At 41.4% G+C, this 16,276-nt stretch overlaps 1 protein-coding gene across 2 annotated transcripts in view; it reads right to left on the reverse strand.

Moving 5' to 3' along the window:
- Positions 1–16,276, reverse strand: part of Cluap1 (clusterin associated protein 1) — a 46,506-nt gene that overhangs the window by 23,802 nt on the left and 6,428 nt on the right. For both annotated transcript variants that reach the window (XM_010644047.2, XM_010644046.2), the window contains exons 5-6: positions 13,126–13,221; positions 9,548–9,631 (exon numbers count right to left, since the gene is read on the reverse strand). In XM_010644047.2, the coding sequence (XP_010642349.1) occupies positions 9,548–9,631; positions 13,126–13,221 (180 nt within the window). The remainder of the gene's footprint in view (positions 1–9,547; positions 9,632–13,125; positions 13,222–16,276) is intronic.

Genomic DNA, 16,276 nt, shown 5'->3' on the forward strand with positions numbered 1-16,276 from the left:
ATTCATTACTCCATTTAATTATCTATGCTATGATTTCTGTTTTGACATCACATATATTATCCAACAATGAAAACAGAGCAAAAGAGATGTCTGTCCACCAGCCCAGAATAGTGGCACACGCCTGTTAGCTTAGCACTGGGGAGACTGAGGCAGTAGGATCACTAGGAGTTCAAGGCCAGCCGGGACAACATAAGTGAACTGAAAGCCAGGCTGCGCTATATAACGAGACTGTGTCACAATCTCCCTCTTTCCCCGAAAAAGATGTGCACCAGAAATTAATGCTGCCCTCTTTTGGGTGCTATTTTCAAACATATGCATGCTGAAAGCATACTGGTGCCCCAATCACTTGATTCAGTCAGAATGCTGAAAAAGTGAGAATATGATTGCTTGAAATTTTTTGAGATTAAAAAACATTTTTTGAGATAATTTTTAGGAGTTCCAGGAAGATGGTGGAGTGATAAACAGCAGAGAAACAGACACTGGAATTCAGCAATGTGAGGAAGAGAAGGAGGGAAGTGAGTCCCTGGGACCCAAAAAGGGATCTGAAGCAAGAACGGATGCTCATGGGGAATAGAGATGAAAGAGATCTCAACACAGAAGGTGGAGTAGGTGGCAAGCAGCACTTTCTTCCTGAGCCCTGACTCTCTGCATGGGAGGGCAGTGTGAAAATGCAGATCCACAGTGACTACTGGTGACCTCTGAGGGCTCCACGGAGAGACACACCAGTGCTACAGAGCAGTGGACACAGTAGACTGCAGTGGCTGCTGAGTTATTAGGGTTCAGATGTCCCTAAGGAGGGTGACTGGCTAGTAGTCATCTTGGAGAGAGACCAACTGATTATGGGACAAAGCACCTGCAGGGTGGCTCTTCCCAGTGGCTCCAAGGGTCAGGGTGAGAAAGAATCAAGTTCAAGTCCACAGGAAGTCAAGGAACCACGTTCAAGCCAGCAGGAGGCACAAAGAGTGTTGCAGGCTGAACAAACAGGGTTCCAGCCTCATAGGCAGAAACCAGCCTGAATTTCTGTGGAACTAAAGGTACAAGCTTGCTAGGATTAACCACTACCCTGCCTTAAATCTATGGCTGGCTTGCTGAGATTAATCAACATGAATCTGAGCCCACTCTTTCTACCACTAACAGCAGAAACATGCCCTGAAGTGGACATTGTTTTATTTTCTTATTTAACTTTTGTTTTGTTTTTTTCTCGATTGTTTGCTCTTGTTTTTATTTTTATTTAATTTTTCCTAGTACTGGGAATTGAACTCATGACCTATGATTGCAAGGTAGGTACAGAGCCACTGAGAAGGATAACATTAGATTGATCACAGTCAAAAGTTTAAGGAAAAAATGAGAACCAAGACCTGTCATGTAGAGGTACAATTTCCCAACAATGAATGTAACTGTACTGTATACATAAAATACCAATAAATTGAGAACCAAGACCTGTCATGTAGAGGTACAATTTCCCAACAATGAATGTAACTGTACTGTATACATAAAATGTACCAATAAACTCAATTTAAAAAAAAAAGATTGATCAGAGTCAATGATAAAGCAAGAGATAGAGAAAATGATAAAAACCTGTCCACAGAAGTAATGACAAAAAACTTCCCAATCAGGGAAAAAGAATTTGACAGATAAGGGAGGCATAAAGAACTGCAATTAGCCATGATTAAAAAAAATCAACACCAAGGCATATAACAGTCAGGTTTCCAGAAATTCAACACAAGAACAGAATATTAAAAGCTGTTAGGGGCCAGGGATTTAGCTCAGTGGTTCCACAACCTGCTTTGCAAGTCCAAGGTCCCAAGTTCAATCTGCAGTACCAAAACAACAGCAGCAAAAGCTGTTAGGACAACGAAACAAATCACTTCTAAAGGAAAGCCCATCAAAATCACAGTAGACTAGCCAAGCATGGTGGCAAAAGCCTGTAATCCCAGCACTCGGGAGGCTGAGACAGGAGGATTGCTGTGAGTTCGAGGCCAGCCTGGGCTACACAGTGAGTTCCAGGTCAGTCTCAACTACACAGTGAGACCCTGTCTCAAAAAACCAAAACAACAACAACAACAAAAAGCACAGCAGACTTCTCAACACACCCACCCTTACACAAGAAGAAAATGAAGTATTTCAAACCCTAAAAGAAAACCTCCAACCCAAATTGATATACCCTCCACAAAAGTATCTTTCAAAACTGATAGAGAAATAAGATATTTTCATGACAAAGAATATGTGAAGAAATTCAGGATCACCAAGCCAGCACTTCAAAATATTCTGAAGGACATTATAGAAAGCAATAACGAAGACAATAACTGCATGAACCCCAACAGAATGAATCCACAAGGCAAGGCAAGCAGAGGGGAAAAAAAAAGGAACCAACAACAAGAAAATATCTCAACAAAGATAACTCAATACATATTATCAATTATAACCATCAACGTTAATGGTCTCAATTCACCAATCAAAAGAAACAGACTTGCAGAATGGACCAAAAAGCAAGATCCAACAATATGCTATATACAACAAACACATTTAATTCAAAAAGAAATTCACAGACTGAAAGCTAAGGATGGGAAACAATACAGTGGAGCCTTGACTTACAAACTCAATTCATTCATGAAGGCTGGATGTAACTCAAGTTGGTCAACTGAAGGCTGAGGCTCCTCTACACAGCCCTCAGTGTCTCTTCTATACATATGCAGATCTCAATGTCCTTACAGAAAGGCTGGACAAGGATTTCTCAATTGATCCCACACTAGAAATGATGTTGTAATGTTCCTTCCAGAACTCTTTAGGGCTTCAATCTGTATCTGAGGTCATCTGGAAGAAAAGGTTGTAACTCAAGACTTTGTTCATAAGTTAAAACTAAAATTCTGGTCATAACCCAAGTTGTTTGTATGTCAGGCTGGTTGAAGGTCCACTGTATTACATGTAGCAAGAACCCAGAGAAAAGCAGGAGTAGCTATTCTATTTGGAGATGAAGTGTATTTCAAGCCAAGATTGATTGAGAGTCAAAAAACATAGCTACATCCTTGTAAAGGGAACAATTCAAGAGGAAGAGATAACAATCACAAATATAGATGCACCAGATATCAGCATAATAACTATATAAAAAAATATTAACAGACATAAAAAATCAAGCACTAATAGAATTGTAATGGGGATCTCAATACCCCATTGTCACAAATAGATCAACTAGACAAAAAATGAATAATGAAATATCAGAATTCAACCAAAACTTTTGAACAAATACTTAGTAGATGTCTACAAAGTGTTCAACCCCACAACATCAGAATACACATTCTTCTCAGTTGCACACAGGACATTCTCCAAGATAGAACACATACTAGCTCACAGAACATGCTTAAGTAAATGTGAAGGAACTGAAATTATCCTATTCATATAATCAGACCATAGTGCAATGAAATTGGAAATCAATGCAAAAGACACCACAAAACTTTATAAACACATGGAAAGTAAATAATACCCTCCCAAACAATCAATGGGTTACAGATGAAATTAAAGAAGAAATGAGACAGTTTCTACAATTAAACAACAATGCCAATACAACATACTGGAACTCTTTGGATGCAGTGAAAGCAATCCTATGAGGAAAATTTATAGTGGTGAATTCCCATATGAGAAAAACAGTGAGCTCAAATAAACAGTCTAATGTGCAACCTCAAACTTCAAGAAAAAGAAGAGCAAGTTAAACTCAAAGCTCCTACAAGGGAGGAAATTATAAAGATCAGAGCAGAAATTATTGCAATTGAGACTAAGAAAACAATATAAAGCTCAAAAGCTCAAGGTCCCAAGTTCAATCCCCAGTACCAACCTCCCCCCAAAAAAACTAATATAAAGAATCAATGAATCATAGTTGATTCTTTGAAAGATTAAATAAAATTGACAAACCCTTACCCAACCTTGTAAAAAAAGGAAAAGACTTAAATCCATGTAATTAGGAATAAAAAGGGTAAAATCACAACAGATCCTGCAGAAATCCAGATCATCAATACCTACTTTGAGAACTTGTATTCTAATAAGATGAAAAGCTGAAAGTGTAAATAAGATCCAAATTGTATAATTGACAATGTGAAATAGGAAGAAAAGAGCTAAAGGTGTAGGGGAAGTGGGAAAGGAAATAAAGGAAAAGAAAAAATATGAGAAAAGGAAAAAGTGGAAACAAAGTCTTTGTAAATACAGGAGGTTGAAGGGGGTGAAGGGAAGACAGGGGTATGGGGAAAAAATGAGTACCAAGATCTGTCATTTAAAGGTACAAAATCCCAACGATAAATGTGACGGTACTGTATACTTAAAGAGTACCAATGAACTTAATGAGAAAAAAGTTTGAATCAAGAAAAAAGCTATTTATATTTTAAAAACACATTTGACATTCACACATAAAAGCAGTTCTCTACATAAATCAATATTAAATTCATTTGGGAAAAAAGATGGAAAAAAGAAGTGGACAGATTCCTAGATACATATGAATTACCAAAGTTGAATCAAAAAGATATAAAAATTCTAAATAAACCAGTATCAGTCAATGAAATTGAAGATGTAATTAAAAACCTACCAACAAAGAAAAGCCCAGGCCCTGATGGACTCGTTGCTGAATTCTTTAAGAAATTTAGAGAACACCTAATGTTGTTACTTTTCAGACTCTTTAATGAAATCGAAAGGGAAGCAATACTCCTAAAGTCAATCCTGGAAGCAAGCAATACCCTGAACCTAGGGATGCAGGGATGGCTCCACATATGCAAATCAATAAATGTAATATACCATGTTAACAGAGCCAAGGACAAAAACCGTATGACCATTTCAATAGCTGCAGGAAAAGCATTTGACAATCATGATAAAAACCCTAAAGAATTTGGAATAGATTGTGCTTGTCTCAATCTGATGAAAACTATCTATGACAAACGAACAGTCAACATCATACTAAATCATCTTAAATGGACAAAAACTGAAAGCTTTCATGCTAAAATCAGGAACAAAACAAGGATGTACACTATCACCACTCCTGTTCAATACAGTTCTGGAAACATTAGCTAGAGCAATTAGACACGAGAAAGTAATAAAAGGAATAAGGATATGAAAGGAAAGGGAGAAGTTAAATTATTATTATTTGTGGATGACATGATACTCTACACAGAAGACCCCAAAACCTCCACCAAAATACTTCTAGATTTAATAACCAGCTTCAGTAGCATAGCTGGATACAAAGTCAACACTCAAAAGTCAATAGCATTCCTGTACACAAATAACAAATTCACTGAGAGAAATTAGGGAAACAATGTTTTCCATAATAGCATGGGGGGGGGAGAAATATAATCAATCTAACAAAAGAAGTAAAGAATCTTCACATTGAAAACTACAGTACTCTGGAAAAGGAGACTGAAGAGGATATCAGAAAATGGAAGTTATCCTTTATTCCTGGGTAGAAAGAACCAATACAGTGAAAATGGCCACGTTGCCAAAATTGTTACACAGATTTAATACAATCTCAATCAAAATACCAATAGTATAGCTCACAGAATTAGAGAAAATAATCCTAAAATTCACATGAAACCAGAAGAGACCTAGAAGAGCAAAAGCAGATCTGGGCAACAAAGACAAGGCAGGGAACATCACAATCCCTGATTTGAAGTTATACTACAAAGTTACCGTGAAAGAAACAGCACAGGACTGGCAGGAAAAAAACAAAAAACCCAGACCCAAGGATCAGTGGAAAAGAACAGAAGATGCAGGGGGCCAGGGACTTAGCTCAGTGGTTCTGCCTCCTGCCTCGAAAGTGCAAGGTCTCGAGTGCAAAAGAAAAGAAATGCTTTCAGAGCTGTGGTGAAAAAGGGACTCTTCTCTACTGTTGGTGGAAGTGTAGACTGGTGCAACTACAGTGGAATTCAGTGTGGCGATTCCTCAAAACACTCTATCTACAGGTCCCATTTGACCCAGCTAATCCCCTTCTTGGTATCTTCCCGAAAGAATTAAAAGCATCATACCACAGTGACATATGCACACTCACGTTTACAGAGGCACAGTTTGTAGCAGCTAAATCTTGGAAATAGTCCAAATGCCCATCAAATGATGAATGGGTAAAGACGTGTGGGGTTTTTTTTTAATACAATGAAGTACTACTCTGCCATAAAGAAGGATAAGCTTGAGATATTTCTAGTTAAATGGATATATCTTGAGACCATACTCTTAAGTAAAATAAATTGGACAAACATGTTTAAATACCACATTGTTTCTCTGGTGTGAGAAACCAAAAGTGGAAATAAGGGCCAAAAGATATAACAGATATTTGGAAATGGGAAGAGAATGTTCTAATGAGAAGGGGAATAAGGGAGGGGAGAAGGGGAATGAAAAGAAGGGACAAGAGAAAAAAGAAAATAGAAGGAAAAATGGAAACAAAGCTTTTGTAAATAAAAAGGGGTTGATGGGAGAGTAGGGGAATGGGGAAAAAAAGCAAGATGTATCATGTACAGGTACCAGTTCCCTATTATGAAAGCTATCGTGTGTGTGTGTGTGTGTGTATAACATACCAGTTAAAAAAACTATAATTTCACACACAAAAAAAATTTTTTTTGGTACCGGGATACAAACTCGGGTCCTTGCGCTTGAGAGGCAGGCAGGTGAACCACTGAGCTAAATCCCCAGCCAAAAACAAAATTTTTTTAACTTAAAAAAATCACAAATTCACAGGAAAGCTGGAGTATAATATAAAACACTTTTTTTCTGATATAGGTGAGAGTAAATTGCTGGCTTGATTGATGTCCTACCACTTCAAATTACTGTTTATTTCCTACCCACAGGACTTTCTCGTAAACAAGCACAGTACAAACGATTACGACAACATGGGAACACTGGCGCATGACCACCAAGTGACCCTCAGGTCCATTCTGGTCTTCCTGCTTCTCCCAGTGAAGCCCTCCACAGCGGACAAAAAGCCTGTGGCCAGCAAGTCTCTGTGGGTTCCTTCAATCTGAAAGCTCTCAGGTTTCCTTGACTTTTATGACCCTCTCACTTTTTTTTTGCTTGCTTTTTAAAGAAAGAGTCTAGCTTTGAAGTTGTGGCTGGCCTAGAATTCACTTTGTAGCCCAGGCCAGGCTCAAACTTGCAGTGATCTCCCTGCCTCAGCCTCCTGAGTGCTGGCATTACAGGTGTGCACCACCATGCCTAGCAATGATTTTCTCACTTTTGAAGAGTAACAGGCTAATTTGTTTCTGAATGCCTCTGAGCCTAGCTTTGTTTGATTATCATATTATGCATCGCTGCAAGAACATCACAGAAAGGACTGCACCCTTATAAGGTGTCAGGATCTCAGTTCCTTTCACTCAGGTGATGTTCACTTTGATCACTGGATTAAGGACAGGCTTCTCTATAAGTTACTTTTCCTCTTTGTAATTAATAAATATTTTGTGGGGAGCTATTCTGAAACATTTTTTTTGTTAGTGAGAACCCATGGCTTCCTAATTCATTCATTCAGCTATACTATAAGTTATATTTATTTTGTTCCTTAAATCACCCTTGGTTTGGCCACAGGAAGCCCACTGGGCTGGTTCCATGTCCCTCTGACAGATTTCAGTCATCCTTTGAGCATTTTCTTATTTTGTGCTTATACTCTTCCCGCCTCAGCTCTGGAATCAGCCATTTTCCTTGAGAGTGTGGTTCCCTTTAATGGGAAACAGCCTTTAGAAACTAAGACCCAAGCGGGGATGGTGGCATGTCTATAATCCCAGCACTCCTGGAGGCTGGCGCAGGAGGATCACAAGTACGAGTCCAGCCTGGGCAACTTAGTGAGACCCTGAATCAATATAAAAAATAAAAGGGCTGGGGATATAGCTCAGTGTGAAGGTCCTGGGTTCAAACTCCAGTACTGAAAAGGAGAAAAAAAAAGCAGCAGCAGCAGTGGTGGCAACAGCAGTAGCAGCGGTAGCGGCGGCAGTGATCTAGATGCTAGGTATGTTCAGAGCTCAGAAATGTATGAGTATGGGTATATTTGTGTGTGCACATAAATAAATGATGCATCTCCATGAATATGCATATATATCAAATTTTAGTCCTGTATTTATCTATCTACACATTAAAAACTAGGCTTCTAGGGCCAGGGATTTAGCTCAGTAGTTCCGCTGCCTGTCTCGAAAGCCCAAGGACCCTCAATCCCCGGTACCAAAAAAAAACAAAAACAAAAAAAAACAAACTAGGCTTCTAACCAACAGCTCCAATTTCAGGTTCATTCTAACTTTCTTTCCATATTTTAACTCTCTTCTACAGTGGCAAATAATTTGGCTAATACCTTGGGGGGGGTGTGGTATGGGTGGAGGTTTTGCCCTGAGCCACCTCCTTATCCCTGTTTAAACTTTTTATTTTTATTTTTTTTAAACTTTTCATTTTGAAGCAGGGTCTCACTAAGCACTAAATCACCCAGGCTGGGCTAGAGCTTTTGATTCTTCTGCCTGAATCTGGGGTTATGGGCCTGTGCTGTCATGCCCACTTGTCATCTTGCTATCCTTACCATACTTATCTGGTTGATGCCCCTAAGAGTAACCAATCTCCTATTCCCTGTTGCCACATCCCTTTTACCTAGGGAGGCTCTGACCCCCTGTAAGGGGCCACCCAGAGAATTTTGCTATTTAATGACAAAGGAGTTACAAAAAAAAAAAAGTATGATTTTTTTCCCCCAGTACTGGGATTGATCCCAGGACCTCTGTACTGAGCTGTATTTCCAGCCCTTTTAATTTTTTAAAATTTCAAGATAGGGTCTTACTAAGTTCCTAAGTTGCCCAGGCTGGGCTTGAACTTGTGATCCTCCAGCCTCAGCCTCCAAGCGTGCCAAGACTGCAGGTGGTCCGCACCTTGTCTGGCTTCTATACAGCTCACAGCAAAGTCTTACTTTATTCCTATTCCTAATTTACATACAGCCCCTTTTCTTCTATAGACAGGGTAAAATGAGTCACTAACGACATCTGAATACTTCTTGTGCACTCATAACCACGGGTAACGTGCCCTGCCATAATTAACACACGAGGACCCCTTGCAGCTGGCACTGTCATGCTCCCCGTTCTATAGGTGAACAAAGGCGAGGACAGATAGGTAGAGTAGTAATTCACGGCGGGCTCTGAAGCCACGCATTTTGAACCTAGAGTTCCTTCTCATCATTTGCCTTCTAAGTGAATTCTTTAGGTGAGAGGAGCAAATAATGGATGGCAGGTGAGTAAAGGACAGAGCTCATTCTTTCTGTTACAGTGCTGTTTAGATTTATGGAAACCTGGAAAAGGGCTGGGGTGTAGCCACGTCCCTAGCATGGTCGAAGCTCTGGGTTCAATCCCCAGCACCACAAAAAAAGGGAGGGGGATATTATTTACTAAGAATTTTGAATTAAAATTATTAAAGCTGATGAATTTTTATTAAATAGGTATCACAGAATATCCTCGTAAGTCACCCTGGAATATCCCTTGTGACTAGGCCTAGCTTGTTCCGTCTTGCACAAGCACGAAATGTATGTTCTTTAGTTCTACATATAAAAACATTAAAAGCAAAGTGACCTTACCAAAATCTCTTTTATTGCAAGTCTCATCACTTTTTCAATCTCATTTATTTCCAGAGGTCTGGCAATGGCTTCTGTTCTCAGTTTCTAAGAGAAACAATAAAACTATTAACAAATATTTTCAGAAATGGAGTTTTCACAATACTTACTGTAGTCCTCAAGTAAGAGGACTTGGTAGCATCAGTTGTCACACATTAAAAAAAAAAAATGGAGTTTTCAAAACTAATGTTCCCTGCTGGGTGTGGTGGCGCATGCCTGTAATCCCAGCACTCAGGAGGCTGAGGCAGGAGGATCACTGTGAGTTCGAGACCAGCCTGGGCTACATAGTGAGTTCCAGGTCAGTCTCAAATAGTGAGACCCTGTCTCAAACAAACAAACAAAACTAATGTTCCTAGATCCAGATAGAGATTATGAACTAATTCTCCAAAATTTCATTACAGGTGCTGGGGATGTGGTTCAGTGGTAGAACACATGCTTACCATGTGCAAGGTCCTGGTTTCAATCCTAGTTACCAAAGGAACAGAACAGTTTCATTATAATGTGGATCTGTGATGCAAAGCCACCTCTGCAATCACCTCCGACGAACATCCTCCAATGCCCACCTGAACCCTTCCCAGAGCTCAGGTCCTCCTTTTCAGTTTAAGGTCCCATGTGCCACTCCCTCCATGGGCAAACTGATCTTACTACCCCACATCTGCTTCTCAACCTGCCTTCTGGCCAGGGGACCCCCAAACCTAGCACAGCACAATATGCTATCTAAATCCCTATTGGCCTCTGCAACTGTTTTACAATGAAGTCTCTCCAATGCCTAACATATGACAAATATCCAGGAAAATAGCCACTTTGGCCCTGTCTCTAGAGTTAATAAACCTAAATTTGTGACTACCCTATTAGCAATGGAAATTTCTGAGACATGAGATTTTAATGTAGATGCAGTTATGAGGTGGCTTACAGACTGAACATATCACTCCCAAAATCATATGCTGAAATCTTAACCTGCAATGTAATGATTTTAAAAGGTGAGTGCGTTTTTTAGCAGGTAATTAGATCATGAGGGTGGCACCCTCATGAATGGAGTTAGTGACCTTATAGACAAGACTCTGAAGAGCTCCCTAACCCTTCTGCTGTATGAGGACGCAGGAAAAAAAAAAAAAGCCAAAACACTGTCTAGCTAGGCATGGTGGTCCACCTCTGTATTCCTAGCTATATGGGAAGCTGAGGCAGGAGGATTCCAAGTTTGAGGCCCACCTGACCAAATCAGCAAGATCCTGTCTCAAAGTAAAACTTTAAAGGAGGATGGCAAGAACAAGGCCCTGGATTCAATGCCCAACACCACAGAGGTGAGGGAGCACTGTCCATGGGGAATAGGCCCTCACCAGACCCTGAGCTAGGACTTCTCCATCTCCAGAGCTGTGAGAAAAAAGTTTCCGTAATTTTCAAGCCATCTAGTTTATTATAGTTTGTTCTAGTAGCCTGGACAGTGTAAGACATGGCTCCTGGAGCACCCTATGTGGGTGTGGGTGTGTTACTGGGGATTGAGTCCAGGGCCTTAGCACTGAGCTACATCCTCAGTCCTTTAGTTTTTATTTTAATCTTTTTTTTTGTACCAGGGATCAAACATGGGCTGCTGTGCTTGCAAAGCAGGTGGCAGAACCACTGAGCCAAATCCCTGCCCTTTTTTTTTTAAATCTTTATTTATTTATTTTTAATCCTTTTTTAATTTTTATTTTTTATTTTGAGACATGGTCACACTAAGTCACTAAGTTGCCCAGTCTGGCCTCAAACTTGGGATGCTCCTGCTTCAGCCTCCGAGACTGCTGGGATTATAAGTGTGCACCACCATATCTAGCTCCTAGATCACCTTACTAAATGCCACCTGGACTACCCTTATCCTACGACATGCCTTACCTCCTCCACTGGTTAAAAATTAAACTATGAAAGAACGATGACTGATCCTCACAATTTCCTGAATGCTTGAAAAACAAATATGGGATGGGGCTCTTCCTCAGATGAGGACTACACACAACATTTTAGAGGAATCATATTCAGAGGCCATGCTTTCCTTGAGAACAGGTCAGCCATGGACTATCTGAGTCCCTATCATTCACTCCAGGACACTGGGGAAGTCTCACAATGAACCTAGAGCTCTACTGGCACTTAGCTAGTGACCAGCTCCTGTCTCCAGGTCTCTCCCGAATATGTGCTCTACTTCACTGTAAGCAGGAAACACGGAAAGCCTGAAGTTGCCTCATGAGTCACCTGCACTGGTTGGCAGAACTTAGTGGCAGTTCCGTTTTGCTACCCACCCTTCACCACATGGCAGCCATTTCTAGAGTAGAAATAAAAGGCAGAAGGAAAAAATACCATTACATTACAGCAACCAGAATACAGGCAAGGCAGTGACAGTGGTCAAAGCTGACGTACCCAGCAGAAAGTGAGAGAACAAAATTTATTGAATGTAAAAACTCTAGATTGAACACATGCTCTAAATGCCATCAATCCTTATACTCCATCTCTTTTTAAATCAGTAGTTCTCTGGCTGGGCATGGTGCTGCACTACTATAATCCCAGCACTCAGGAGGCTGAGGCAGGAAGATTGCCATGAGTTTGAGGCCAGCCTGGGTTACACAGTTAGTTCAAGGACAGCCAGAACTGCATAGTACGACCCTGTATCAAACAAAACAAAACAAAACAAATCAATAGTTCCCAAACTGTGCTTCTCGTTGGAATCACCTGGTAATCTTTAAACCATGATTCCTGTTCTCATGCCTAGGCACATGAACTCATTGGTGTGAGGAAAATCTAGATGTGGAGTGAGTGTGTTTAGTAAAGCTTAGGAAACAGACTCTCAAACAGTTGCTTAAGTGGAGCGGAGAGGGAACACTCCCTGAGTGGCTCTAGCTAGAATAAAGATTGCAAAGAAGTAACAGTAACACAAACTCCAACTGCTTGTGAGCAACTCCCTCGCTTGTTGATCCCAATTTGCTGTATGTCAGAATCACCTGGGAGACTTCTGCAACCACCCTCCACCCGCAGTGTCAGATCTCATTCCATAACAGAAACATCGGAATGCAAGTCAGGCTTTTATAGATGCTCAACTCAGCTGAGTATATGGGTGCACGCCAAACCAGTGCTCTGGAAGGCTGTAAGTTCCAAGCCCAATCTGGGCAATTTAGCAACTTAGTGAGACCCCATTTCAAAATAAAAAGGACTGAGGATGAAGCTCAATGTGAAGGCTCTAGTTTCAAACCCCAGTACTGCACCACACGCACCCTAAAAAGATCCTAAAGAAGTTCATGGGGAACATGGAAAAGGCATCATAATTAATAATGTCTGCCACAGGCACATGAAGGGCAGTCTCGGTGACATGCCACCCATTTGCCCTTCTTAAACTGGAAGCTTAAGAGAGTAAAACCTGGGCCCAGTAGAAGCAGTCATAGCATCCAACATACTGCATCATTTTAAATCGCAAACCTTCTCTCTTTCAATCAGGTACAGCTTAAGAAAATGAGAACCAAAAAGCAAGAAACAGAATTTTTTTAAAAAACTGGAAGAAAAACTTGCATTCTTCATGTGCTTACCCTTAGCTCGACCTCCTTTCCCAGCAAGTCATACAGAAATGCTCCTTTGGAGGTGATCTCAGAGGCAAGCTGCTTGGCTGCTTTCAAATCTGCAATCTAGAAGGGAAAGCCGTAACAGGTGCATGTTCAGTAGCTGGTCCATGAATACCAGCTGCTGTCCTGAGGTGGGACACGTCACTACAGAACACGTGTTTCTCAAGCCCCACACTTACATGCTGCAAGACAGAGCTCCCAAGACACCTGCTTGGGAAACACTAAGGACAAATGGAACCGATTCCAGGACCCCCGGTCCCTCAAAAAGCCAAATGTCAAGTTAAGCTAAATCCACAATGAGGAGGTAGAAGCAGAAGAAAGCTGACACATTTCCTATTTGAAAGAGGTTACAATGATCCCTGACAGTAGTGAGGTAACTAAATGAAAGGATACTCTGAGAAACAGGTGTTTTTTATGGCTAGGACCCAAAAGGCTCATGTTGAAGGCCTGATTGCCAACTGAAGACTTCTGGATGGTAAACAGATCATGAGGGCTCTAAATTCATCAAGTGGGTTAACCCATTAATGAGTTCATTAGCTAAACGGGCTTATTAGGAGGTGGGCCCTAACCAGATGAAGCAGGTCACTGGGAGGGAGGAGCTTTGAAGGATATACTGTATCTCGTCCCTGTCCTGCTTTTCTCTGGCTCTCTCTCTGATTTCAGGCTACTGCAGCTTGGATCCATCATGACCTGCTGCCCTGATGTTTCTGTGTCACCACAGGCCTAGAAAGAATGAACTTAAACTTCTGAAACCGTTGAGCCAAAATAAATATTTCCTCTTTTAAGTTGATTTTCTCAGGTATTTTGTCACAGCGACAGAAAGCTAACACTATATTCTACTGCAGCAACCTGAAGGCTCATGTTTAATATTCCCCAGCCCCCTCAACGTCTGCCTTAGTCTTTCTTCCACAGGGCTACCATGATGTCACACCCGCCAAACACAACAATTCTGAGCTCCACAAAGGAGGGGCTACTGCCAGGAAGACAATGCCAAAGATCCTAACTCAGCATTCAGGCTTCTTCCTTTGGGGTATGTGCCTTCCCTCTTTCTTGAATATGCTAAATTCCCAAAGAGCCCTTTCATGAACATCTGCCTGTTAGTCTGCTCACCCTCTCTGCTGAAAAACTGATCCTTATTTCCTCTTGCATTTTCAATCCACTGGCAACAGCTTTCCCTCTTCACTCTCAACGGATGACTCCGTTCCTCTTTCCTGGTCCTTACAGATGCAGCCCCTGTAGCTGCTTTTCCTACCTAGCTGGCAGTAGGTCCCTACTGTCGGCAGGGTTTCCCTCACCTTTCCCACTTCTCAGCAGGCCCAAGACATCTCCTTGCCTATTGGCACTCCTCCTGTCACCATGGCTTTAATTCTGCCTAGGTGCAGATGCCTCCCAACTTCCAGCTCCAGCCTCACATATCAACTACCTGCTTAGCGTCTCTACTTGGACAGCCAATGGGCACCACGAATGTAAAAGGTCAAGAACCAAACTCTTAATCTTTCGTACCAAACCTATGCCCTTCCAGACTTTACTCCACCTTCAATAAATATAACTTCATCTTCCATGTGCTCAGATCAAAAACTTTATAGAATTGCAGTATCTAAAATTGTAGTCACTCGCATGTGTGGCCATTTCACATTAAAATTAAAATTAAATAACATTTAGAGCTCTGTTTGTCAGTTTTTCTAGTTCCTTTGACCCCTGGGTCCCACAGAACAGAGCACAGACAGATACCTTGGCATTCAGTACAGAAAGTCTGATGGCACAGCGCTGATAGGGAAAACTTTTATAAACAGCAAAAACCTATAAAGTGTTACAATGTAAAATGGCTTCTGCGGTCTCTAACAGCAGTTTGTTTTGCTCAGAATAGGCACCGAAGGCACTAAATGCTGAATGAGGCATTCGGTCTGACCCTGAGATAACAGGGTGCATCAAGACCTTGAGCTCTGAAGAGACTGGAGCCACATGATCGTAAGAGTGTCTAGATGAAATAACCCATTGCTAACATTCGCTCCCCTGACCCTGAACACCCCCTTCCTATGGACTAGAATAGATAACTGGGCGAATCTTCAAGGTACACTGCCCAAGTGCAAGGAACTCTTACATCTGGGTTGAAAAGATGAACTATTCTGTGACCGTGATTTGAACTGTGAGAATGAAATGTAACCACCCAAACGAAGTCAAGGCCGTGAAACCCTATAAAAGGAGGAGCTATAACCCAGTGTGACGTCCATCCAGGCAGGGCTTACATGCGACCGACCCTTATTGATGAGTCAATTTGTTATTTTACTTCCGTTCTGCTGCCTCTCTGTGTGTCACTTACTGATTCCTTCCGTCACAGGGCCACTTCAGGATCTTCCATGTATCATTTCATCTACCTCAGTCCGTCCGTATCCAATCCTGTCGTAGCTACCTTCAAAATGTGCCTGAACTGCCAATCACTTCTCTCCTTTGGGGAGTCTGGTTCCTCATTAAAAACCAACATGGCAGCCAGGCACGGTGGTATACAAATGTAATCCCAGTTATTGGGAGGCTGAAGCACGAGGATCAACGAGTTTGAGGCTAGCCTCAGCAACTCAGTAAGATCCGGTGTCAAAATGAAAATTTTTATAAAAGGCCAGGGATGTACCTAAATGCTAAGAGTGCTTGCCTAGCGTGTGTGAGGTCCCAGGTTCGATCTTCAGTACCACAAAATAAAACAAAACAAAAACCAATGTGTGTTTTTTTTCAGGTCCAACCACACTGATTACAGGCTTTCCCTGGCAGACCTCACACAGAACAGCTGCCCTACCATGAGACCGGGGCACAGGTAACGTACTACTGCCCCTGAGGGAACTGTGGTCAAGGACTCAGTCCCCTAGCCTTGCTTGCTCTCTCTCTCTTTTGTTGCAGAGGGTTTATGAAACAGGGTCTGGCTATGTCATTCAGGCTGGCCTTGAACCCACTATGTAACCCAGGCTAGCCTCAAACTCAATCCTGCTTCAGCCTCCCAATTGCTGGGATTACAGGTGTATACCACTACATGCAGCTTCTCTCCTTTTGGTGGGGGGCACTGCTGAGATAAGAGTCATATAGTTTTTTCGTTGTGTTTTTTTTTTTTTTTTTTTTTTTTTTTTTTTTT

This window comes from Fukomys damarensis, unplaced genomic scaffold (genome assembly GCF_012274545.1).
Source record: "Fukomys damarensis isolate Sample0158 unplaced genomic scaffold, DMR_v1.0_HiC HiC_scaffold_34, whole genome shotgun sequence".
Classification (NCBI taxonomy): Eukaryota; Metazoa; Chordata; class Mammalia; order Rodentia; family Bathyergidae; genus Fukomys; species Fukomys damarensis.